Genomic DNA, 27190 nt, shown 5'->3' on the forward strand with positions numbered 1-27190 from the left:
AATGTGAAAAAAATAAACAATACTGTATAATAATATATAAAAAAAAAAAAGAATTCCTTAAAAAATATATATAAACAAAGAATCTATGTAGATTTTATTGGAGAGAAATCAATTGTTTACAACACCAAATAGATGATGTATTATTTTATGAGAGAGTTGTGTCCAGTAGTCAATTTCACTAAACACGTTAAGATACAAACACATAATCAAAACTGGACACATGTTCGCATCTCAATATGTCTAGTAGAACTAGAAACCGGACACAAGCTCAAATTTTATCTACTCTACCAATTACGGAGATGCACGCTGTTCAATAATATATCATATAATCTTGGCTATGAAAAGGACCAGTATTCCCACTTCCTAAAATGATCAGTACCATGAAGATGACTGTTTAACTTCATTTAATAGGAGTTCATGATCCTTTACCATCTTAAACCTTCAACATACTCTTTGTTCAGCTACGTTGGTGTCGCCTAGGATCTCTTCTATACATTTGTTTATTTCTCCCATTTGCTTCAAGATATTCTTTTCTGTTTTCCTCATCTTTCAGACTCCATGAAAATTTCATCTCAATAGGTCATGCATTTCTGCTTCTATCAAATGCTACGTAAATCTTCTGTCTTTTCTTCATCTTTGTAGTAAAAACCAAGTAATCCTACAAGCTTCATAGCCACAGGTTTCAGGACTACATATTTCATTTATAGATTTCTTGAAAGTCAAATATTGTGAGATCTGGTACCGGTTCCTATCACTTATAGATCTCTTTATGGATAATCTTCCTGAAGACAATCATGAATTTGTCCCGGATCCTTTCCTTCCAAACAATACACAGCATCCTATTGATTCAAGTCCATCTATGGGCACAAGCCTGGGGGGAGAGCCCTCATACACGAGCGATCCACGTGTTCTTCTCAAGTACATAAATGAGATGCTTATGGAAGAAGACTTGGAGGCTAGGCCCCGCATGTTACAGGACAGTCTAGCCCTCGAGGCTGCTGAAAAATCATTCTATGAAGTCCTTGGTCAGGAGGATCATCCATTAACTGATCAAAACAACGAGTGCCCAGATGCACCCGTTGCTGGGAACAGCAGAACGCATATCAGTAATAGCTATTCTGTTGCTGACAATTTAATCAAGTCTGGTTGGAGTCATGATCAAGGGGAATCCAATTCCTTTTGCATACAAACTTCTCTTATTGACTCTCAAAGTGAAAACCTTTTGCTACCTAATTCATTTAGTGGGATGCATTCATTTGCACAAGTCAAGGGAGGGATGGGCATAGCTGTTAAGTCCATTCGACATGGCAAATATGAAGTCTTTGATTTGGAAAGCATCCCACCAGTACCTCCAAAGTACACCCAGGGTATGGTGGGCAAGCAAGAGAAGAGCTACACCTCACCAAGTGGATCAAGAGGAAATAAAAATCATCAGCGTGAGGATACTGACAATCTTGAAGAAGGGAGGAGCAACAAACATTCATTGGTTGACGCTGGAGAAGTTGATTCTGAGTTGCTAGAGAAGTTTGATAAGATATTGCATTTTCCTGGTGGAGACAGCGAGTCTGCATCAAGTGCTCTTCATAAATCTGGAGGAAACGGAGGAAGAAAAAAGTTGCAGCACAAGAGTCATTCAAAAGGATCTCATGGTAAAACAACACTTTCCAAGAATGAAGGTAAAAAGGGGGTGATAGTAGATTTTTGGGGTCTACTAACTCAATGTGCACAATATGTGGCAATTAGTAACCGAAAAACTGCAAATGAACTACTCAAGCAGATTAGGCAACACTCTTCTCCCCTCGGAGATAGGAACCAGAGATTAGCCCATTACTTTGCTAATGCCCTTGAAGCACGCTTGGCTGGCACCAGAATTCCAGTTTACACACCCTTTGAGAGTAATGGGACATCAGTTGCTGATTACTTAAAAGCTTTCCAACTATACATAACAGTATGCCCTTTCAAAAGGATGTCAAATTTCTTTGCTAATCAAACAATTGGAAAACTAGCAGAAGCACGGAAGGCAACAACACTTCATATTATTGATTTTGGCATTCTCTATGGTCTCCAATGGCCCTGCCTCATCCAACGTCTCTCTATAATACCTGGTGGACCTCTCAAGATTCGTATAACAGGAATTGAACTTCCCCAACCAGGCTTTCGGCCTGCAGAAAGGATTGAGGAGACAGGGCGTCGATTGGAAAATTACTGCAAGAGAATTAATGTCCCATTTGAGTACAATGCCATAGCACAGAAGTGGGAGACAATTAGATTGGAGGATCTCAAAATTGACAGGGATGAACTAACTGTTGTTAACTGTATGTGTCGATTAAAGTACATTCCTGATGAAACAGTGGCAATAAACTGTCCAAGGGACATTGTCCTAAACCTGATCAAAAGAATCAATCCAGATTTATTCGTGCATGGGGTTGTTAATGGAGCATATAATGCACCCTTCTTCCTCACACGATTTCGGGAGGCACTCTTCTACTACTCTGCATTGTTTGATATGTTTGATGCCACTATGCCTTGCAAAGATCACCGACGGTTGCAGTTTGAGAAAGAGAGAATTGGGAGGGATGCTATGAACGTCATAGCGTGTGAAGGTTTGGAAAGGGTTGAAAGACCAGAGACTTTCGAAAAGTGGGAGGTCAGGACTTTGAGGGCTGGGTTCAGGCAACTCCCAATAGATGAAGAAGCAGTGCTGGTAGCGAAGAAGGCAGTGAAGTCAGAGTATCATAAGGATTTTGTCATATACAAGGATGGCCAATGGATGTTACAAGGATGGAAGGGGCGTATTCTCCATGCTATTTCTTGTTGGAAACCAGCATAGGAGTTCTAAATGGTAATGCTCATCCAAGGTCAAGGTGTTTTGCTTTTGGCATTGTAACTAGTACTGAACTACTGCTGCTTAATTTGCATTCAGCGAATGTAACGACTATGTTTATCACACTGCAATAAATATTTCATTTCTTTCCTCTTCTTTTTTTCGATAATCCTTTCTTCTATAAATCAAAACTGTAAGTATTGTTAGAGAAAAGTTAACAGATATGGTAAGAGTATTGGTTTAAGAAGTATTTTTAGAAACTTTTTAAGGAAATATGTCATGACACCATTTGAATGTTGAAGTAGTTGCTATTACATCCCCTAAACTATTATTTTAGGTAATTCACTTTATAAACTTCACACATTTGCCAAATTAATACGTCTGTTACGTAATGTTACATTCATACTTAAAAAACAAAACAAAAATCAATTTCACTAGTTTGAGAGAGAGAAACTGGGTTTCAATTTTTTCTAGAGAGAGAGAGGGAGGATCTCCCTCAATGGAACCGCCATGGATCTCGTAGTCCATGGTACTAACAGCACCGTTCGTGGTCCCACCTCTCCCTGCAACAATAACAACTACCTTGATGCCTAAACTAATAAGCCATAGCAATTAACAGAGATAACAAAGACCAAAGCCTTCCAGTTTAAAAATTATCCAGTCGAGACACAATTTTATGGCAATCAAAATGGTCACACACGGATTTTAATTCCTACAGTGTTATTATTATATATGCAACGAGTGCAAAAGGAAAAATAGAAGAAGAACCAAAGCTTAGGTGATGTACAAATTGCAGTCAGATCTATGTCTTTTTTTTTATTATTATTCAAGTTGTAACTAAAATCTCACACAGCTCACACCCAAAACCAGTAATCTTTCAAATCTGAAATCTAAGACCGTAGAACTGATGCATAGGTGGATGTTGTAGCGTTAAGACTACTAACGACAAGAAGCTTAATGGCCATTGCCCCAACATTTAGAGAGTGCCAGAGATTTTTTTTTTTTTTTTTTTTTTTTTTTCAATTGTTCATGGAAAAAGAAAAAAATTATTGATTTTTTTTTTTAACAATTTTTTAAATTTTCTATAAAAAAAATTATATTAAAATTTATTGTAGTGAAAAAGTAATCACATAGATTTTCTCCTAGATTGAAGGTATGTAAGTGTTAGGAGCTTTACAAGTTGTTGATCATGGCATGAGGAATTGGAGTGCTTGGACAACATCAAGCTAGTCACTTGGCTCAATGTTTTCTCAAGACACTAATGGCTCTCATGCCTATCTAGTGAAGCTCCTAACTGCTCTTTAAGGGGAACAAGCCCGGTCTTCCTACTGGATTTAGAGTGATGAGCATGATGAGGGGTAGCACGTGGAGGAAACTTGCTCCACATGATGCCCCAAGGCCATGGCAGAGGAGGGTCATGGTAGGCAGAGACAGATTTTGATGTTAGGCAGCAGCAGGTGGTGCTGACCCTATAGGATGGTGCATGGCAATGGTGGCTTGGCTAAGGGTTGGTTTGTGTGTGGGCTTCGTAGTTTAAGTGCAAGGTAGTGCTGGGCTACTGTGATGATGATATGCTGTGCAAGACATTGGGTTGGTTGGTGCTAGCAGAATGCATGGACTTGTGTGAGTGGGTTGATGGCAGTTACTTGATGTGCTGCATATTAATATGCCATATGGGCTGTGATGCTAATGAGAAGGGCTTGAGCAGGGACCAAGCCTTCTAAAACGTGATGGAACAATTGTGTATGGGCTACTGGAGCATGGGCAAAAGCCCCATGATGATGTGCTGAGACATGGGCTGACATGTGTAAAGTGTGCAGCAGCAGTTATCAAGTAGTTCTTGGCTTTCTGGATGTTCAGATCTGATATGTAGGGGTTGAAAACGTAGAGAGTAGGCCAAGACAACATCAGTTAAAGGTTTCCTAAGTCAGACCACATGTGACAGCAAGTTCTGGACAGGGGCAGTTATTTGGCAGTAATTGTCATGACAGTTATTTCTATACATTTATCCTAGGCTATTAGAGCTGTCAACTGCAAAGTGTGTAATTTTGCTTAAAGAATTTGGTGTGTATTCTCCAAGCTTCCTTTGTACTTAATATTGAGTAATAAAGGTTGGGGTTGGTGCCTTGTAAATATTGTGTGTGTTGTGTGTGTGTGAATTCCCTTGATAATTCTATTCTGAGTGTTCCTGCAGTGTGTGTGTGGAGTGTTGGCTGAGACTAAGTCAAGGACTTAGTGCCATCATAGGCAGAAAATTTAAAAGAAAAATTGACCCTATGACAAATGGTATCAAAGCATGGTTGCCATGTCTTCGGACACCAAGGCGAGAGTGACTGTCTTGGAGAGCATACTTGGAGTTCCTAAGAGGGGGAACAACTTTCTGTGTGTGACAGATTAGAAGCTGTCTCTGTAGAAACTGCTGTGGTGAGGAATGATCTTGTAGAACAGAGAGATATGGTGTTGACTCGTGTTGAAGAGTTGGCTGCTACACTGGACACCTAGAACCAGGTAGCAATGGAGACCTAACGCCAACTTGAAACAGAAATTGCTCTGTTGAAGAGAAAAATGAGTGGCCTGCCTAGGGAGGGTAAAGGTGCTTAAACCAAAGCCCTTTAATGGTGCTAGGAATGCCAAGGATTTAGAAAATTTCCTGTGCGATATGGAGCAGTATTTTAAGGCTGCCAGGGTGCCTAGTCAAGAGATGGTGATGATTACTAGCATGTATCTTTCAGGGGATGCCAAGTCATGGTGGAGAACCTGTGTGGAATATGATGCAGATGCTGGTAGAGGGAAAATTGACTCGTGGGAAGCCTTAAAGAAAGAATTGAAGGACCAGTTCTTGCCTATTGACCCTGCCTGAGTTGTAAGAGACGCCTTGAAGAAATTGAAGTGGACTAGTACAGTGAGAGAATAGGTCAAGACGTTCAGTTCTTTGATGCTGGATATCTAGAACATGTCAAAGGAGGACAAACTGTTCAATTTCATGTCTGGCTTGCAGTCTTGAGCATAGATGGAGTTAAAGAGGCAAGCAATGCGTGATCTGCCTACTGCTATATTTGCTGCAGATGTCTTAGTGGACTACAAGTTCAGTAAACCCAATAGGGATAAGGAGAAATGTAAGTCTAAGGACAAAGGCAAAAAGAAGCAGAAAAATGATTGCAAGAAGAAGGATAAGCAGGAAAAAAAAAAAATTTAAGGTAACAAGAGCAAGGGGGAGAGTTCTACCTCTCAACCAAGCAAAGAATAGCCCAAGCTTAATGTTGGCTGCTTCATTTGCAATGGCCCTCATCGTGCAAGAGACTGTCCAAAGCGTGAGAAGCTTAATGCCATGGTTACTGAAGATGGTGGTGGGCAATCCGATGAAGAAGTCCCAGTAGAGTGAACCCTTGCAATTGCTGAATGCACCACGTGCAGGAGGTACTTCTAGGGTTTGTCTTATGTTCAAATGGAGATGAACAAGAATGGGGCTGAAGGTATGCTTGATTCTGGTGCTACCCACAATTTTGTTACTGATCAGATGGTCCAACAACTTGGTCTGAAATGCTAAGGCTACCTTACTGCCATTCCTTGGAGTATTGTTAATCCTTGATGAGAAGTAGCCATGCTATGTTCCTGTTAGGCATGGGGCAGGAAATAGCAAGACTAGCGAGGGGAAAGAACCGATGGTATCAGCCATGCAGGTTGAGCATAGGCTGAAGAAGGGTGAGATGACTTACTTGGCTGCATTGATCGAGATGAAGTAGAACAAGTATGTTGAAGTTCCAGATGCTGTGGCTGGACTGTTGTATCAGCCATGCAGGTTGAGCATGGGCTGAAGAAGGGTGAGATGACTTACTTGGCTGCATTGATCGAGATGAAGTAGAACAAGTATGTTGAAGTTCCAGATGCTGTGGCTGGACTGTTAGGGGAGTTTGCTGATGTGATGCCTCTAGAATTGCCTAAGACCCTTCCACCAAGGCGTGCTGTTGATCATAGGATCGAGTTGGTTCCTAGATCAAAGCCTCCTTCGAAGGCCCCATACAAATTGTCCCTAATGAAGTTGGTTGAGATGAGAAAGCAGTTGACAGAACTGCTAAATACAGGCTACATTCAGCCCTCCAAGGCTTCTTATGGTACTCTTGCTCTATTCCAAAAGAAGCAGGATGGCTCATTGCGGATGTGTGTTGACTATAGAGCCATGAACAAAGTGACTGTGAAGAATAAGTATCTAGTCCCTTTGATTCAAGACCTCTTTGACAGATTGAGCGAAGTTGTTTACTTCACAAAACTAGACTTGAGATCAGGCTATTGGCAAGTGAGGATTGCTAAAGCAGATGAACCTAATACTACTTGTGTGACCCGGTATGGCTCTTATGAGTTTTTAGTTATGCCTTTTGGTTTAACAAATGCCCCTGCTACATTCTGTAATTTGATGAATGATGTCTTCTATAAGTATGTGGATCGCTTTGTTGTGGTTTACATCGATAATATAGTAATATATATTGAATCCTTGAAAGATCACTTGGAACACCTTAGGAAGGTGTTGTCCAAATTAAGGGAACATCAATTGTTTGTTAAGAAAGAGAAGTGTGAGTTTTCCCAGCAAGAGATTTTGTTCCTAGGGCATAAGGTCAACAAAGGTATTGTGATGATGGATGAGAGGAAGGTGCATGCTATCCTTGATTGGCCTCCACCAAGTAAGGTTGTTGAGTTGCGGTCTTTCCTTGGATTGGCTAACTATTACAGGAAGTTTATTCAAGGATATTCGAAGAAGGTGGCTCCTCTCATAGATTTGCTGAAAAAGGACAGGAAATGGGTGTTGACAGATGCATGTTAAGAAGCTTTTGAGAAGCTGAAGGTTGTTGTATCGAGTGAGCCTGTGCTATGTCTGCCAGATTTTGGGTTGCCCTTTGAAGTCCACACTGATACTTCTAACAAAGCAATTGGTGGGGTGCTAGTGCAAGAGAAACATTTTGTTGCCTATGAGAATAGGAAGTTGAATGATGCAGAGCAGAGATGTTCAACTCATGAAAAAGAGATGATTGCAGTGGTACATTGTTTGCTGGTGTGGCGTGTGTATCTACTAGGGTCAAAGTTCGTGGTGAGAATAGATGACGTGGCTAATACCTTCTTTAACACACAAAAGAAGCTGTCACCCAAGCAAGCTAGGTGGCAAGAGTTGCTATAAGAATATGATTTTGTGTGGAAGTATAAACCAGGCAAGCACAATGAAGTAGCAGATGCACTTAGCCGCAAACAAGTGCAAGAGTATGTGGCTGCCTTGACTAGAATAAAGTTAGATTTTGTGGACAGGATTAAAGACAGTGCTAAGCTTGATGCTACCTATCAGAAGCTGATACAGGATGTGATTACAGGCCTTGTGAGACGTTATTGGCTTGAGGATGGGTTGCTTTATGCCAAGGGGGGCAAGCTGTTTGTACCAAGTGGGAAGATCCAAAGAGAGTTACTGAAGGAAACTCATGATCCACAATAGGCAAGACATCTAGGTAAGGATAGAATATATGCATTACTGTCCCGTTCTTACTATTGGCCTAAAATAGAGTTGGATATTGAGTTATATATGAAGACTTGTCTAGTTTGCCAGCAAGACAAAGGTTTAACTCAAAAGGAAGTAGGTTTGCTATAGCCTCTTACTATACCAAAAAGTCCATGGGTTTCAATTTCAATGGATTTTATTACTGGTTTGCCAAAAGTTAAGGGGATGGGTTCAATATTCGTGGTGGTTAATCAATTCTAAAAGTATGATATTTTTAAGGTTGCACCGAGTACATGTACAGTAGAGGTAGTTGCTAATTTGTTTTACAAAAATGTGGTGAAATACTTTGGGTTGCTTGAAGATATTGTAAGTGATCGAGACTCTCGATTTACTGGTCGATTCTGGACTGTTCTGTTTGGTTTGATGGGTTCAGAGTTGAAGTTTTCTACTGCTAATCACTCACAAACGGATAGGCAAACAGAAAGAATTAATGTTATGTCGGAGGACTATTTGAGGCATTATGTGATTGCCAGCCAGAAAAATTGGCTAGACATATTGGATGCTGCGCAGTTTTTCTACAATTTGCATAAGTCTTCATCAACTGGGATGAGTCCATTCGAGTTGGCAATGGGGCAACAGCCTCTCACACCTCACAAGATTGCTAAACAACGTTCAAGAGGCAGGTGTCCTGTAGCGTACAGATTTGCCATCAACAAGCAAGAGCTAATGTAGGAGGCACAAGGCAGCTTGTTGAAAGCGCAGAGGAGAATGAAGAAGTATGTTGATAAAGGGAGGAGGCCTCTTGAGTTCCAGGTTGGGGACAAGGTGATGTTGAAACTAACACTGCAAATTTGGAGGAAGTTCAAAAGTGAGGCAATTCACAGAGGTTTAATTCCTAAATATGATGGTCCATTCGAAATTGTAAAAAGAGTTGGTGCTGTGGCTTGCAAATTGAAGCTACCAAAGAGATTGCAGATTCACCCAACAATTCATGTGAGCTTCTTGAAGCCTTATCATGGAGATGCAAAAGAGCCTACAAGGAATGAGGCAAGGTGTGCCCTGCTTACTATCATGGTTCAGTTTGATCGAGAAGTGGATAGAATCCTTGACAAGAAGGTGACAGGTTATCGAAAATGAGGAAATATGATAACTTACTACTTACTAAAGTGGAAAGGGTGGCTAAATCAGAGGCAAGTTGAGAGAAGGCATCTACATTGTGGCAGTCTGAGAAAGAGGTGAAGCCATTTGAGGATACCCTACCGACGAGGACGTTGGCTTCTTCTGGTAAGGGTGGTTTGTTAGGAGCTTTACGAGTTGCTAATCATGGCATGAGGAATTGGAGTACTTGGACAACATCAAGCCAGTCACTTGGCTTAATGTTTTCTCAAGACACCAATGACTTCTCATGTCTATCTAGTGAAGCTCTTAATTACTCTTTAAGGGGGATAAGCCTGGTCTCCCTGTTGAATTCAGAGTGATGAGCATGATGAGGGGTAGCATGTGGAGGCACCTTGATCCACATGATGCCCCAAGGCTATGGCAAAGGAAGGCCATGGTGGGCAGAGACAGATTTTGATATTGGGCAGTAGCAGGTGGTGCTGACCCTATGGGATGGTGCATGACAATGGTGGCTTGGCTAAGGGTTGCTTTGTGTGTGGGCTTGGTAGTTTAAATGTAAGGTAGTGCTGGGCTACTGTGATAATGATATGTTGTGCAAGATATTGGGCTAGTTGGTGCTAGCAGAATGCATGGACTTGTACGGGTGGGTTGATGGCAATTACTTGATGTGTTGCATATGGATATGCTATGTGGGCTGTGATGCTGATGAGAAGGGCTTGGACAGGGGGCTAAGCCTTCTAAAATGTGATGGAACAATTGTGTGTGGGCTACTGGAGCATGGGCAAAAGCCCTATGATGATGTGCTGAGACATGGGCTGGCATGTGCAGAGTGTGCAGCAGCAGTTATCAGCAATTACCAAGCAGTTCCTGGCTTTCTAGATGTTCAGACCTGCTGTGTAGGGGCTAGAAACATGGAGAGCAAGCCAAGATAACATCAGTTAAAGGTGTCCTAAGTCAGACCACATATGGCAGCAAGTCCTGGGCAGGGGGCAGTTACTTGATAGTAACTGTTGTGACAGTTATTTCTATGCATTTATCCTGGACTGTTGAGGCTGTCAACAATAGAGTGTGTAATTTTGCTTAGAGAATTTCATGTGTATTCTCCAGGCTTCCTTTGTATTTGATATTGAGTAATAAAGGTTAGGGTTGGTGCCCTATAAATACTGTGTCTGTTGTGTGTGTGTGAATTCTCTTGATAATTCTGTTCTAAGCATTCCTGCACTGTGTGTGTGGAGTGTTGGCTGAAACTAAGTCAGGAACTAAGTGCCATCACAGGCAGAAAATTTAAAAGAAAAATTGATCCTGTGACAATAAGACAACTTTTATTTATTTCTTTCCAGGCAAGCGTGACATAAACATCAATTTTAAGGTTACAATTAATTATTGTTAGAGATGTGTATATAACATTTTTACAACAAATTATAGGTAGTTAGTTGTTATTTATTCAAATTTAAACATAATACTAAAAAGTTAATATTGACTGCACACTTGAGGTAAAATCTAAAGAATCTCATTCTTGTCAAATCTAAACTTTATTTGGAATTAAGGTATTTTTTACATGGGTATTTTTGATTTAAATATACAGAGTTTTAATGATACAAATAAAAAAAAAAAAAGTTTAGATTTATATTTTCGGTAAACTAGACGCTGGGTACGCGCAGATTTTTCTATGCTCAATAATTTAATCTTTTTTTATACCTTTGTTCGTTAAGCGTAGATAGAAGCAGCAAAATTTTCTTTAAGGGGTTAGGTTTCTGCACATATTTTCTTTAAAGAACACTGCCCGAAGTATGGGAAACAAAAAGCTTATTGCGCCTAGGCTTTGAGTTCTGACATGCCATCACACACAAAAAATAATAATAATAATAATAATAATATTATTATTATAATAATGGTTGTTTTTCCGTAAGTCCATGTGCTTAACTTATACTTGGATTATAATGGTCGCAAGTAATGGTTGCAGGTGGCAGAGATTAAAAAAAAAAAAAAAAAAAGTGTTAAAGTAATAGTGTCCAGGTGTTTTGTTTTTCTTCTAGTATGATATAGTCCTAAGAGTTTTAGCCTTATCCCTAAGTCATTAATGGTGGCAGAAATATAAAGAAGATATATAAATTGTATGTTTGTGATTAACTTATTTTGTTAAAATTAAAAACTTTTTACTGATAGTACTATAAATAAAAGTAAAATTTAATTGAAATAATAAAGTGTAGTTGAACTCATAAATACTAGTAAAAATAAACTGAATAATAAAATAAATTGGCAAAATTAATCATGTCAAATAGATACTAAGAATATGAGATTTTTTGGGTATGAGATATTAGTGGAACATTATTGGATATTTTTAGTAGTTTCTCTTTTGGCTGGGTACCATTATAAGTCTTTCTTAATTATTTGATTATTGAGTAAATGGTGCTTGAAAATTATTTAAGTGATATCTAAGGATTTTAGAGGAAGTGTTAGAGAGAAGTTCTTTTGTAATGAGCTAGTTGAGGTAAGTAACTTTATCCCAATTGATTTTATTTTGCTTATACAACTATATTTTAACTATTGAAATTTGTTTATCATTGTTACGATTTTATTTAATTGTTTTAGTTACATTGATTTAAAGTAAAGAATAAATAATTATTGCAAATATATTTGATTACTGAATATATAATTTTATATATATTTATGTATTTGAATGAGATATATTATTGTTTGAACTGTGATTTGATATATATGATTTTAGACAATCTAATTATGTTTGACTTTGATACCCAACCAATGAGGGGTTATTCATTGATACTCTGATACTCAGCTAATGAGGGTTATTCATTGGTATTTAAATTAGTTCTATCTGAGGCATCACGAGCCTATCGTGTTCTTGGACCCAGCTAATGAGGAATATATATTAGCACAAAACTAGTTTCATCAGAATCTAATACCCAGGAGATATTGCGTGACCATAGTTATAAAAATTGTAAAGAATATGAATTATGTTTGAACATTTGAACTGTTTTAAGTCCTTGAAATTGCTTATGTATTTTTGGAATCTATTGTAAATTATAGTTTTGATATATAAAAAAACTAATTATTTTCTAATCCATTTACGATATATTTATAAGATTAAAATATTCAATCTATGTACAACTTATTATTTTACAGATCTATTTGCTTAGTGGAACTTATTAGACCTTGGGTTATTTATTGAATTGTCAACTCACTCCCTCTTTCCCTTTTCAAATTCTGATTAGGAAGAGTAGCATGTGTTTGGGCTTTCACTGAGATGTGCGTATGAGTGAAGTTTAGGATTCATTGAAATAAGATTTGGACTTTTATGTTTAATATTGTCTTTTGTTCAGACTATAGTCTTAAAAGATTTAGTTTATTTTTCTTTGTGATATTGGAAGATTATTATTTTGGAGATCTTTTGAGAATTGCATTATTGAAGACATTTTTTAATTTATTGATGAAATTTTCTTTGAGGATAAATTTTTAGTTATTAAGAAGGTCTTTCACACTTACATGGTACAAACCTTATAAGTGTGTGATTGTTGTCACGTGCCTAGCTCTTACTTGGGTTTGGGGCGTGCCAATAAGGTTGCAACATATTAATTAGAGTTACTAATATTATATTCGTTTCTCATTTTGTTGATACCTTGGTATCCATACAGAAGTGGATATATTATATTCTAAAGATAGTCTTTCTCTTTCCCCTGGCTGATAACTATACCTCATTTCTTTTTATTCGGTGGGGGTGTTGGCGTGGTGATATATGAGCAAACCGTAGTAAAGAGTAATGCTAGGTCTTAGGTTTCAGCTTAGAATACACTTTTTTATAATATTTTTTTTAATTATTATCTAAACAAGTTATAATTGAAGTAATATCATTTTTCTTAACCAAAAAATAAATAAATAAATAAATAAATAAAAGTAATATCATTTTCATATATTTCATTAAAAACCCATCACTTTCATATTATTAACATTCTTTTATTAACACCAATGACTGCAATAGAGAATAAATTTGTATCTCTAAATTTAATATACTGGTTTGTAAAACTCATTTTCTTGCATTAGATTATTTCTCAATGCAAGATATGTCATGCGCAATAGAAATACCTACCTAAGAGCATTCACATCTGGCTCGTCAAATATATTTAGCCTTAGGTTTACTTAATCCACCAAAAAACACCTCGCATCAGACTCAACAAAGTAACACAAAATTTTAGAAATGAGCAATACCTCAATATTGCTATTGAGCATTGTTCATCGCCAATGTTAAAAAAATGTTTTTTTTTTTTTTTTTTTTTTTTTTTTAATTTGTTCTCTATGACCCCTCTCTCACCACCACTTCTTTCTCTTATTTCCATTGACAACCAAATCCCACCTCTCAATCTCGTCATTTGGCTGCCTCAACCACCACCTCAAATCAGCGAGATATTTGTCATCCTTTGGCCATTTGGCTGTTTGGCTGATCTTGCCATTTGGCCTCTACAACTACCATCTTTAATGGTTGCTGTTGATTTGGTTGTTTGTGAAGGAGTTAATTTGGCTTGAGAGAGAGAGAGAGAGATAGAGAGAGAATTAGTGGGTAGAGTCGATCTGTGTTGAGGAAGGGAGACAGAGGAAGAAGAAAAATCAATGGTAGGGTTGATCTAGGTTGAGAGGAAGAGAGATGAAAAAAAAAATCACAGGGTAGAGAGAGAGAGAAAAAAATAGTAATAAATAATGAATAAAATAAAATTTTAAAAATACAGTATTGAAATTGATGTAGGAGTATCTACTATCTACAAAAGAGCTAGTAAATATAGTTTTTTTTAGACCAAATTTGACTAAAATGGTACTGAGGTTGATGCCAAATGCTCTAAACGCTATATATAATGCAAAGGGTAGGCATTAGAATAAAAACATCATTGATGTCATTCAGTGGTGTATGAGGAGAGAAGTGGCGGAAGTGGCAAAGTTTGTAAACCTTGAACACATGTGAGTTTATTTAAGATTAAAAAAAAAAAAAAAGAGCGTAGAAGCTTTACACTGACCTCAATCATTGCAACAAAACAGCAGCCTATTTGAGAACCACCTGAAGTTTTTTACTTGCTTGTCTCTCAACATACCAGGGAGCTATATATATCCAGCTACCTTCATTTGGGTTTCAAAATCCAAAGCAGGAAAACTGCCTCCAAACCATCTCAATGAGCTATGCAGAAGATTAAGACATTCTAAAACAAAGTTCTATACTAGAAAATTATGGATAATGCAAAACCAGATGGATTAAGTTGACCATCAAATATGTTGTTCAAGTGAAAAATACGTTGGTGTTGAGCACTAGAGATGTAATGGAACAAAATAGTACAGTTCATCTAGATTTGCAAAGTTGACAGTAGCCATTGGTGGAAATATTCTATAACGCCCTAAAAAATTACACACCAAATTCCAAAAGGCTTGAAAGGAGCCTAAAAAGCTTTCTAAAATTAATGACTGGCTAAGAAAAATATCATTAACAAGAGAAGAGACTATAGATTCAAATTTTGGGACATCGAAGCAAGTCAGAAAGAAGTTCACACCATTGTAAATGAGAACATTAATATGCTCACCCTCGTTTTTTATGAGACTTTGATGGTCTAAGAACACTCCAGTCCAGCTTTTCACCCTTTGCCTTTGGTTTCTTGAAGGAGCCTTTACTACTACTACTCGGTGATGATTGTTCATTACCTTGAACATTTTTTGGTGTTTTTTTTTGGTACTGTGTTTCAGATACTACTTCAGACTGTTTTCTTTTAAGGTCCTCAGCCTTGGAACTTGATTCATCAGTATTTGAGCTCCCTGCTCCATTCGTTGATGATCCATTTTCTCTGTATGATCCAAATAGAAGGAAAAATATCAGTAGTGTCATCAGTGCATATAAGAATCACTTTGTAAATGCAGTTTTCTTTAGGTATCATGTATGGAAGCCGAAGCACATAGTCATAAATTTTATCTACGGATCCTTCATTATCTATTTGTCTGCATGGATTACCGTTTGAAACGGCAACCCAAATCTTGATTTCCCCCCTTTATTTCATCCCAAATCCTACAATTCTTTTTTGCCATTAGGAACCCTAAGTTCCTTACTATTTTCCAGTCTTTTTCCACCAAACCCTAACCCAAATTATTCAAAAATCTCAACTGTCCAGATCTGCAAGATCTGATTTGGCTTTGTTCCTCTTTGTCCTACATCAACATCTCTCCTCACCAAAATGAGAAATGTTATTATCTTTGTAAGAAACTACCTCTTGTAAACCAAATAAAATGGGTAACATGAGACGTATATCCACAAATAAATTCAGACCCAAAAACTACATGCGCAATCTTACCAAAACTGGAAAAGTACTTAGACTAACATGTTCCTGAAATATAACCATCCAACCTTTCACATAGGGGAGAAACTGTCATATACATTCAGAAAGGTATATAAAATCACGCAAACTGGGACAGTAATCAGTACAATTTCAACTCCAATGCAAACTAGATTATTCAAAATTAATTAAAATTTTCAGAACTAAGGGATGTTTGCTAAATTGATTCATTATGCAAACCGGGTACAATAATTGGCACAATTTTTAACTCCAATGCAAACAAGAACAGTTATTTAATATTAATTAAAATTTTCAGAACTAAGGGATGGTTGGTACTTTGATTCATTGATTTATTCACATGTTTTATGATATGACCAAACAATCCCAACTTCACTCAACAATGCTTTATGCCTTACATGCCAAATAAGGATTCTTCTTTTCAATTTTTATTGGCTCTACAGTTTCTATTAATTACAGCCCTAGCATAATATAAAAATTTTCAATATTCAGATTATTGGATAGAAAAAAGAATTTATTGCAATATTTAGATTATTGGATCGGTTAGACAACCTCAATAGTAGCAGAAATGCAGCATGCATTGACAGAACAATGCAACACTTTGCTCAACTTAGTTTAGAGCAATTTAAATATTTTTTATGAAAATAATCTCAAAGTTTCACATTGAGTTGTTCAACAGCAAGGCAATATATTTTTCACGATATATTTGTAGGAATAACAAAAACATAAGATAATTTGAGATGTGAACCCACCTCAAAGATATTCCTCCACTTTGACTTCCAGAAGAAGTGGCAGACACAGGGTTAGATGCTGCTTCATTCAGTTTCTATCATGACAAGGCTTTGAATGAGGACAACAGAAGCCAAAATAGAATCACAGGAGGTGAATAGTCATTGGAAATTTCAGGTCACATGACCTTTATACTCACATCAATAGAAGGATTAAAGCTTTGAAATGACATGCGGCCATTAATTGCTCCAGGATGGGGATCACCTTCCATTATCACCAAACTGCAAGTATACAGACAGCCATCCAAACGAAACAAGTCAAAAAAAAAAAACAAGCAAAAGCATGTAGGGAAATAGAAGTCAATGAGAAGGTCCCGTGGGTAGTTGCAGCTTTTTTATTTCCCATAGAAAATTAGAAATCCATTGCTTATATATATAAGTTTACAATTCTTTTTGAATATTAGAGGAGATCAAACTGATGTTTGCAGAATATGAAGCCTTCAAACACAGGATGTTCTTACTTTACAAAGGTCTACTGTACAATGTCTTGCATGTCAACCTTTTTTTTCTTCAAATAAGTAAGAACATTTATATTAACAAAAAATCACTATACAATGACTGAAGGGGAGCAATTAAAGCATACAAGCTTAATACTCAACCGCTCCGTGAAAAAAAGGAATCCAAAAGGTCACATACATTTGAAGGTCTACATTCCTCTAGTAACGTCCAAGAAAATAAATTGACAATAGCAAACTTTATTCTCTCAACAGAAAGCTCTTGCCCCTAAAATGTTATGCTTCTTTCCTTCCAAATGTTCCACACTAGACACGATGGAACTACTTTCCAAGCCCTTTTTTGTTTCCTTTTCTTTCAATTTTTTTTATGGGTGATAAAGAATTTTTGTAAAGAATGAACAAAAGTACAAGGGAGTAAAATACTAAAATAGTATTTTATAGTTGTATATCTGGTTGTATATCCAATCCTTATAAAAATACTAAAATAGTAATCTTTTTTTTTTTTTTTTTTGAGAAGGACTAAAATAGTAATCTAGTTGCTCCTTTTTTATAACATTAAAAGCTAAATTGGATATCAAAGGGCATACAAAGTCTGCAGAGCTGTGATACATGTCCAAATTGACTTCAAGAATATTATTACCAAAGTGATTTTAACCTATATCATTCAAAAGTTTTAATTAACCCAACATCAAGAAATTTTATTCTTATAGTCACTCTACGATCCACAAAGAGGGTCACCAATATGGTATATAGAAACTGCACTTCAAAAGGCTACAACTGTTTCAAATGCTAATAAGAAATTTTTGTTACCATCCCCAGATGGTAGGGTGTATGTGTCTCAAAAAATAGTAGTCTAAAGATGTGTACCGGATAATTTTTTTCAGGGAATAAATAGTGGAGATTTATTTATTTTTAACAATTAATACTGGGAATTGAAAATTCTGATCATGCTTTTGTATGAATTTTCCCATTAAGAACCCATGAAGAGTGAGCCACACCTATCAACTTTCTCATTTACTAGTTGAGAAAAGAAGTGACATCTCACTAAAATTTTAAACATTATGGGTGCTCATAATGTTACAACAAAAGGTGAAAGCAGGTGCTGCTGTCCTGACATAAGATGGAACTGCTAAGAATATTTAACAGAAAACTAATATTCTCATCGATCCCTCTAGGTGAAGAATATTATCCCATGATCCATATCGCTTACATAATGAGAGTTTTTGCTAGCAGCTTTCAATGCCAAGATTTAATTATGCTTGTACGCAGATATCCACATAATCTAGCTCCACAGAAAAACTTGTAACATACAACACCTCTTATTGAGACTGCCAACATGATTTGAAGTCTGAATACAGAAGTTGATTAAGAAGAATGCAAAAGTTAATTCAGAAGTAAAAATGGTCTATAAATGATGCAGAACGTATTGGGAAAAAATAGGAAATACGAAGCAGAATAGAAAACTGAAAAAGCCAATGCTTCATCACCAAGAGGGGATCTTTATTGACAGTGGAGGCTGCATTAATTCCGTTTCTTCAAGTCTTGTCACCCACCTAAGATTGAAACCTGTTCCCCACCCTAGTCCTTACAAGGTGTCATGGGTTGACATCTCATCCATAGCCATCAAGGAGAGAAGTGTCTCATCCCCATTAAATTCATGTCCTACAAGGAAGAATTATGGTAAGATGTCATTCCAATGGATGTGGACACATCATTCTAGGCAGGTCTTGGCTCTACAAACTAGATGTCACAATTTATGGTCGATCATATTCTTGCTCCTTTACACTTAAACCCCCTCCAACCAAAGCCTACCACAAAAGGAAAGAAGCAAGAAGAAGGGTAAGAATCTTGGCTACCAAGGAAAACATTACAGACTCCCTGTTTCGAATCTCCCAAATTCCTTTGGATTTATGATGTATAAGCCATTCCCTTTCCCTTTAAAGGTAAAGAAACAAGAAATGTTTTTAATAGATACAATAGAATTTCAAACCATGACATTTGCTCCATGATGATTTCTCTTATCATTATGCCAAGACACCAATTGGCTTTTGGTGTAGGCAAGATTCAAACCCCAAATCTCTTATTTGAAGATAAGAGACTTTATCAATTAAGCTAATTAGAAACCCACAAAAGAAACAAGAATTTGATCGATTGATTGTTACATCTAGCTCAGAGGGCCAAAGACTGCTTAGAATGATGTGTCCCACAACACATCACACCATATTTCATCCTTTCAAGGAATAATTTGAATGGGGCCAAGGCACCTCTCCTTGATGGCTATGGATGAGGTGACTACCCATGACACCTACAAGGGACTAGGGTGGGGACATGTTTCAATCCTAGGCAGGTGACAAGACTTGAAGAAGTGACATTAATGCAACTTGCAGTATCAAAGATGTCGCAGAATGTAAATCCTAAGCTTCATTACTTGAGGGGGCTTGGAATGACACCAAGCTAAGGGAATTTTTCATCAGAAAATTATCATTAAAAATGTAATGTCTCAAAACATTATTAAAGACAGGCTTCAAGGATTACATGAGGGCACAATTCCATCCCAAAAATCCTCACTCATAATAAAATCCAAATTCAAAGTTCAAAATGTCAACTGATATCTAAATGAGAATATCTGAAAGAATAAAACTCTGAAATAAATGGTGTCCCAACATGGAAAATACGAAATAATCACTAAGTAGGAAAGATCCAGAGTCTGCACCAATAATTTATATCTCAGTTTCTTCTACTTTTTTTCCAACTATAATTGAACTTAAATGCCTTACACAACCTTCAAGAAAATGGTGTGAGATACGGTTTACAACTAGCAAACTCGTACCACCTATGCAGCCTATAGATCATAATGAGAATGAAACAAGGATATATGACCCATCATGCTATTTCAGATGTTTGACAATATGTATGGTAAGATTGCCTACCAATCACCTCTCCCAAACCCTGTAGAATCGGGAGCTCTGCACACTGGTTACAACCTATTTATGGCATAAGGATCCCTAGTCTACAACATCAAGGGGCTTAGCTTGCCATATAAAATGTCTTTATTGGTAAGATAAAGACATCTAGTTATAGGCCTTAAAAATGTCAATTACAGTATCAAATACAAGCACGCTAAAAGCATCTTTTTTTAAGCAAGCATAAGGCTCCTTTAGAGAGCAAATTATGCGAAAACACCACCCCAAAGTAACAGCTTACACGTGGGTGATGGGGCACCAAAAAACCAGCTAAATTGCAATTATCAACCAGATCCAGTGCATAACACACAACCAGAAAATCCTATAATGATTCAAGATTTCAGAAAGGAAAAATACAATGTGTACTTTAATGTTAAAGCAAGCAAAATTTACGCACATACGAACTGGAATATATCCACAAATACACATTACACACACCAAAAAAAAAAAAAAAAAAAAAAAAAAAAAAAAAAAAAAAAANTATCGAAATAAAGAAAAGAACATCCCCAATATAAGATCCTATGTTTACAAGGCTTGAAATTTATAACCAACAAAAAAAAATTAGAGAATGCCCAGATAAATTAAAGTAAAACCCAGTTCAAATCTCGAGTGAGCTTATCTAAATTTTGCATATAGAAGCTAGTATGGAATGTCTCTACAGGAAATAAGAGCAAAGTTTGTAACTTTTTGTTTTACCTTCAAGTTCCTCAGGGTGCTGGAAATCTCACGCTTGGCCATTTTTTAGCTCCTTGGATGTCACCAGAAAAGCTCAACTTTAACTCTCTCTCTCTCTCTGTCTGAAATTCTCTCCTCTCCGTGGAAGAGAGAAGGTTTCTGCTCTCTTGCTTTGCAATAGGGACAACAACAATGATTTTATTGCTGTTGTTACAGTGTTACAGTAGGTTTAGTATTGGGCTTATATGGGCCCGGCATTGTCCACTATTAACCTAACTCTTTGTTTTGTTTTTTTGTTTTTAAAAAAACCCTGAATTTCATGATTGTTGTCTTGTTGATCACATATGGGCCCAAGCTAAACCAAACCTGGCTCAAGTTCTCAACCCCAAAATCAAACACCAACGTTGACTGCAGCCTATATACTTCTAATTTCAGCGCCTAATGATGCATAGCACTAGAATCCTAGGCCAACTTGCGTTTAGGTTGGTCCACTCCAACGGCCTAATAGCAGAGTTCTCCGAATATAAAGTTAAAATTGTTTATTTTGATTCTAATTAGCTGAACTAATAAAATCTTTAATAGTTGAATAAAATATATAGGGTTTAATCCTCACCTACATAAAAAATTAATTGGCGTCTTGATTTAATGATAAAGAACTATCAACTATCATTAAGAGCAAACGTCATAGGTTAAAACTCTTTAAATAAAATAAAATAAAATTTTTTGTTATTAAATAAAGGGGTTCAAAATTCAAATCACGGTTACACCAAAAAGCAATTAGTATCTTGACCTAATTATAAAGAACAATCAGTTCAAATAGTGAGACTGATTTTAGGTTAATTTTTATTTTGAACATAAGTCTATATTTGAATTTATTACTAAATTAAATTATATATCTAGGATTTATTTTCACAAGTCACTTAATTAACTTTCATTAAAAAAAAAAGTTAAATTAACTTATTCTCATTATTTGAGTTAGATATATTGATTTTTATTTATGAACATTTAGAAATTAGATTACCAACCTTATATTATTAGAAATTGTATTATTGTTTTTACCATGAAACATACTATTTGTCTGATTAAAATAATTGAAACATATTATTTGATTATCAATAAAGTTTAAATAATATTTAAAAATTTTATGAATTTATTTCCAAATTTAGATGATACAATTTAAAGTCTATAAAAATATGACTAAATTGCAAACTACACTCTTAAAATTTGAAAGTGTTTGGATTTTACATCTTAAAATTTCAAAATTTAAATTTTATTTCCTAAAATTCTATTATGTTTACATCAACAACCCCCATCCATATTTTCTGTAAAGTGCCACATAAAATAATTAAAAAGTATATGACATAATAAAAATGACATGACATCATTTTTATTGGATGAACTAAATATGTGTGACAAGCTTATGTAACACTTAATAGAAAATATGGATAGAGGGGCTGCTAATGTAAGTGATCTAGTATTTTAGGGAGTAAAATCCAAATTCTAAAACTTGAAGTGTAAAATCCAAACACCCCAAACTTTAAGGGTGTAATTTGCAAGTTAGCCTAAAAAAAATATTTTAGAATTATATGATACATATACATACACAAACACTTTTAAAGCAAGCTCCAAACTCAAAAGGTTTTTCAGGGCTTTTGAGTGGAGTTTATAGTGTATTTTTGCGTTAGAATTCCTTTCTCTCCCTTGTGTGTGTTTGCTTCTAAAAAAAAAAAAATATTATATGAAGGTGAGGTTCAGGGTTCAACATTGAATTTGGGAGGAAAGTGGGAATCGAGTTTGTGGTGTATTTTTGCATTAGAATTCATTTATCTCTCCCCCTTGTGTATGTGTGTGTGTGTGTGTGTGTGTGTGTGTGTTTTTTTTTTTTTTTTTTTTGAGAAAGTTGTGTATGTGTGTGTTTGTTTCTCATAAATATATATTATTTTTTTTAAAAAATCTTATATATGAAGGTGAGGTTCAAGGGTCAAAATTGTATTTGGGAGGAGAGTGGGAGTCGTGAACCCACGACACTGAAGATTGGGTACCCATTTGGATATCGATTATCATGTGTCTGCGTCTGTATTTTTTTTTAAGTGCGTTTTGTGGTTGTAGTGTTTTTCCAGTGGGTCCTGTGTACTGTTCACGGGACCCACAAACCTCTTTTTTCTCCAAAACTTTCATTAAAAATAGGCCACAAAGCATTATTCACACATTTAAAAATTATTTTGTTACAGTATTTTTAGTTTTCAACAAAATAAGCCGTATTCAAACACACCCTAAATATGGGGTGCCACCAGGCTAGAAGCACGTGGACCAAGGTTCAAGTTACTATTTAATATTTATAAAGATAAAACATTTATGGGAATTTTATTGTTTATTTTTTAACTAATTAATCAATCGTAAAGTAAAAAATAATTTCCAGCCGTGCTTGTCAGGAGAGATTGTCTTTATTGGTTTATTATTGGGTTTAAAAAAAAAGCTTGAGAAAAGTACAATTATTCCTAAAGGGAAATCTTCAGGCACTCTCCACACCAATGAAAGTAAACAATCTAATATAAAATATATATAAACTCAATTGTCACATGAAGTTAAGTTCTATGTTAGGTAGTTGTTTTCGTTGGCATGGAATTCTATGTGGATATGCTCACCCAATTATTAGTAAGTACGAAAGTACTATAAAATATAATATTCTCTTCTTATTAAATATCAAATTTTATAATTATAATAGTTTTTAATAAGTATGTATTAAGATTGTGTTTATAATGAAATTATCTATTTTGACATTTTAAAAAAAATGATATAGTAAAATTCTAATAAAATATTGTATTGGTCGAAAACAAAAAAGAATGTGTAAATATTGAGGGTTTTATATAAAGAATTTAAATCTAATTGCTAAATATAAGCAAAAAATATTGATAGATACAAAAAAAAAAATTATTAAAAGAAATCAAAATCTATTTATAGATATTATAGATTATTCGTACCTAAAAAAAGTTTAAATCTAAAAAAAATAAATTGTAAATAAAATTTTTTTTAAAGAAAAAAGGAAAAAAGCATCAGGCTCAAGCCCACCCCAAAAGTACACCTCTTAGGGCCAACCTTTGTTTAATGTTTTGAAAACAATGAAACCACTGTGGGCTTTCCACGAGTGCCTTGTATTCTATTGTTGAGAGGTATCTGATACCGACTTTACCGAGGTATACTGTATACATACTTGTTGACACTCTCTCTCTTAACCTATAAAAGGCCACAGCATTCATCACCATCAAAAACTTTTCGCTTCACTGCCCTTCTTCTACGTTTACAATTCCGCAACCTTCTAATACCAAGGTTCAATTTTTTTTTTTTTTTTTAAAATTCTGATCTATAAGCCTCTACTTCTTCTTTTACATTAATCACTTATCTGGGTTTTTTCTTTTACCTTTATTTTCAATGTTTTTTGGGGGCATTCAAATAAATTATGCTTCTTTTTTGTTTTTTGAGTATTGGGTTGGTAATGGACTGCTATATGTTTGATGGGATCTTCATCATGAACTCAAATTTTTATGCCTTATGATCAGTTTTTGTTCAGATTGACCATTGTTGTGAATCGGTTTTGTGTTTGACAATTGTTTGCTTATTTGTTTGTTTGGATTTTTGACAGACTATAAGCAATCTTATAGTAGCGAGAGAACCTCTCAGACCAGTGATCATGGTATGTTAATAACATTGTATTCTTTGTGGTTTGTGTTTGCTATATTGTTATCCTAAAAAAAGAAGAAGAAAAAAAAGTGGGAACCATATTGGATTAGGAAGGTGGTTTGTACTTTATTGATTTTGAACTTGGTTTGCATGTCTTGTGGAACAAGTAAGATTTCAGCTTTGGGATGCTTTATTTCTGTGACAGCAACATTTGGTCTCATTTGTTGAGCTTATATGTTTTTAGTTTTCAAATTTATCTGTTGCTTCTTGATACGGTTTTGATCAGAGATCTTATTGTTTGTTTTGATTGTTGAAGGCTTACGAAAACCGCCATTTTTCAACCTTTGAGCACAGTTATCGTTGTTACCCTGTCTCTTTCATTGATAAGGTTTGAGAATTACCTCTGCTGAATTTAATTAGCTTTATTATAAGAAATTCCGTTTTTAAATGAAATTGGTGGAATCAGTTCTGTTGCACTCTACTAATTGTGATGAGAAGAGTCTCTTTAAATGGGTTATTTGATTTGTAAGCTTACCAAATTCATAATTGACCTTGTCAATGTCTATAATTTATGAAATTGTTTCAATATTATGGACATTAGTTGGCCTTGTACCTACTCTTTGGTTAGGCTCTTGATTTTTTCTTGGTTTTGGATTCCAAATTAATTATTTCTCTGAATCTTTGCAGCCACATCTGGAAAAGGGTGATAAAAGTACGTTTACTGCTTGACTAATTCTGCGATACTATCCTTAATCTCTATACTTATTTCTCTTAATTCTCAATAGTTCTTGAGGCTTAAAAATTACTTATGAGTTTTCTTTTTGCTTCCAGTTATTATGCCTCCCTCAGCTCTTGATCGCCTTGGTAAGTCAACAATTTAACACCTCCTTCATTCTGTTCCCTTCTGCTGAAGCAAGTAGGTTTGCTTTTAAGCAAATCTCCTTTTATTTATGAAAACACCAACTAAGACATGGTTTTTTTTTGCACTTCAGCATCTTTACAAATAGAATACCCTATGCTATTTGAACTTAACAATCCTGCTGCTGGACGGGTTACTCATTGTGGAGTCCTAGAATTCATAGCTGATGAGGGACTAATATATTTACCATACTGGGTATGCTTTTTGTCTGTTTTATCTTTTGAATCTTCTGTGGTTCTTCAGAAGTTTTCTTCTTATTTAGTGCTTTTTTTTTTTTTTTTTTTTTAATATTGTTAGATGATGGAAAACATGCTCCTACAAGAGGGAGACGTAGTGCAACTGAAGAATGCCAGCCTAGCAAAGGGAACATATGTTAAGCTGCAGCCACACACCAAGGATTTCTTAGATGTCTCCAACCCCAAAGCTATGTTAGTCAATGACTTTGCCATTTACATATTTGCCTTAAATCAGCCTTGATCTTTTTGTACATATAATTATGCTCTTTATTTATCTTTTCCATATATTCATTTGCAGCTTGGAAACTTCATTAAGGAGCTACTCTTGTTTAACAACTGGTGATACTATCATGGTTGCTTATAACAATAAGAAGTATTACATTAATATAGTTGAAACAAAACCCTCCTCTGCAGTCAGTATCATTGAAACGGACTGTGAGGTTGACTTCGCCCCTCCTCTTGATTATAAAGAACCTGAAAAACCAGCAAAATCAGCACTGTTGAACAGGAAACGATCAGAAGGTTTGTTACATCATTTGTCTTCCCCTTATTTTGACACTTGTTCACAAGGTTTAATTATTAACCTCTTACTTTGAATTTATTTCGGCATTTCAGATGAAGATGAGCCAGCCAAAAAGATGGCCAAGTTTAGCCCATTCACTGGTTTTGGGAGACGTTTGGACGGAAGACCCTCAACAGAATCAGTGGCACCAGATTCTTCTCCTATTCTTAAGCAGCACCAATCAGAAACTCAGAATGGAACCAAGGATTCCAAGTCATCAAATCCTGCTTCACGTCAACCTTCTGGAAAGCTCGTGTTTGGCTCAAATGTAAATCAACCCAAAAATGAAAAATCAAAAGTATGTCTTGCTTTCTTGTGATATAAGCTGCCCTCAATTTTTCTTATACATCTATTGGCCTACTTATTGTGCAGTTGGGGCTAAAACTGATCTCTTGCATATTGGCTTTTGTAATGTTAGGTTGCACCAAAAAACAGCAATCAAGAGCCACCTCAGAAGGAAGAAGAGCCAAAGTTTCAAGCATTTACAGGGAAGAAGTATTCATTGAAAGGCTAATTATATTTAAGTTTCTCTTACCCCAATTGCTTTGCTAGATAGGAGGTAGAACCAATCATTTGGTCAATGGAAGATCCTAAATTCCTAACCCTACAGATGTTCTGCGCTAGATTTTTTTTCCCCATTATATATTTATGTTCGTATGAACCCAAAATCAATGCTATAGAAGTAGTATGAACTCTGATGATTCAAACATTATATTTCCATTCTCATTGGAGTATATAGAATTTATTTTACATCAATGTGTCTACTGATTGCAAAGTAACAGTTCTTTAAGATGGTGAGGGTTTCATTATTTATATTACACAAACCAGAACTACTTATAGTGCACAAAGATCTTGACATGCAATGACTCACAAGCAGTTTCCTCCAGAAGGCTGTTTCTTCATTGTTAGTTGGTAGTATAAACATCCACAAAAACCGAATCAGTGAAGGACTGGAGGCCTGCCAATGCAATTTACAACCCTGAATTTGCTTAAAAAACTATTTTCCATCTGAATAGTAGCAAGGTGCAATTCACAATTACAACTACATAGGGCAAAATCATGGCTGCCTGATTAACCTGTCTATAGGTCTAATAAAGCATAAGATATTTTTTATTACCATAGGCTTTAACTACAATATGATCAGCATCACGAGCTTAATT

General features: G+C 35.8%; 3 protein-coding genes and 1 pseudogene across 3 annotated transcripts; 3 read left to right on the plus strand and 1 right to left on the minus strand.

Moving 5' to 3' along the window:
* The first annotated feature begins 690 nt into the window (after nucleotides 1–690).
* On the plus strand, nucleotides 691–2947 carry LOC112008906 (scarecrow-like protein 30). Its single transcript, XM_024041268.2, has one exon. The coding sequence runs from the start codon at nucleotides 770–772 to the stop codon at nucleotides 2828–2830; it is 2061 nt and encodes a 686-aa protein (XP_023897036.2). The 5' UTR covers nucleotides 691–769; the 3' UTR covers nucleotides 2831–2947.
* A 2173-nt stretch (nucleotides 2948–5120) lies between these two features.
* On the plus strand, nucleotides 5121–6371 carry LOC136062970 (uncharacterized; annotated as a pseudogene).
* An 8275-nt stretch (nucleotides 6372–14646) lies between these two features.
* Nucleotides 14647–20837, minus strand: LOC112008907 (uncharacterized). The gene is made up of 4 exons (XM_065762742.1): nucleotides 20657–20837; nucleotides 16683–16764; nucleotides 16507–16580; nucleotides 14647–15253 (listed from the first exon to the last, which is right to left on the minus strand). Exons 2-4 carry the CDS (start codon nucleotides 16752–16754, stop codon nucleotides 14992–14994), a joined length of 408 nt encoding a protein of 135 aa, XP_065618814.1. The 5' UTR covers nucleotides 16755–16764; nucleotides 20657–20837; the 3' UTR covers nucleotides 14647–14991.
* Nucleotides 20838–23810: 2973 nt separating this feature from the next.
* LOC112008916 (uncharacterized) lies at nucleotides 23811–26786 on the plus strand. Its single transcript, XM_024041282.2, has 10 exons — nucleotides 23811–23962; nucleotides 24276–24326; nucleotides 24630–24701; nucleotides 25001–25025; nucleotides 25145–25177; nucleotides 25306–25427; nucleotides 25530–25660; nucleotides 25767–25990; nucleotides 26084–26328; nucleotides 26449–26786. Exons 2-10 carry the CDS (start codon nucleotides 24324–24326, stop codon nucleotides 26542–26544), a joined length of 951 nt encoding a protein of 316 aa, XP_023897050.1. The 5' UTR covers nucleotides 23811–23962; nucleotides 24276–24323; the 3' UTR covers nucleotides 26545–26786.
* Nucleotides 26787–27190: the final 404 nt, after the last annotated feature.

The sequence above is a fragment of the Quercus suber genome, unplaced genomic scaffold (assembly GCF_002906115.3).
Source record: "Quercus suber isolate HL8 unplaced genomic scaffold, Cork oak 2.0 scaffold_472, whole genome shotgun sequence".
Classification (NCBI taxonomy): domain Eukaryota; kingdom Viridiplantae; phylum Streptophyta; class Magnoliopsida; order Fagales; family Fagaceae; genus Quercus; species Quercus suber.

Excerpts from the sequence above, each read along its gene's own strand:
- LOC112008906 (XM_024041268.2), top strand. The coding sequence starts at position 770 with ATGGATAATCTTCCTGAAGACAATCATGAATTTGTCCCGGATCCTTTC.
- LOC112008907 (XM_065762742.1), bottom strand. The coding sequence starts at position 16,754 with ATGGAAGGTGATCCCCATCCTGGAGCAATTAATGGCCGCATGTCATTT. Across the intron at positions 16,581-16,682 it reads GCTTTAATCCTTCTATTGAT|AAACTGAATGAAGCAGCATC; the intron begins GTGAGTATAAAG and ends TTGTCATGATAG. Across the intron at positions 15,254-16,506 it reads AGTGGAGGAATATCTTTGAG|AGAAAATGGATCATCAACGA; the intron begins GTGGGTTCACAT and ends TGGATCATACAG.
- LOC112008916 (XM_024041282.2), top strand. Across the intron at positions 25,661-25,766 it reads GTCTCCAACCCCAAAGCTAT|CTTGGAAACTTCATTAAGGA; the intron begins GTTAGTCAATGA and ends ATTCATTTGCAG. Across the intron at positions 25,991-26,083 it reads GAACAGGAAACGATCAGAAG|ATGAAGATGAGCCAGCCAAA; the intron begins GTTTGTTACATC and ends TCGGCATTTCAG.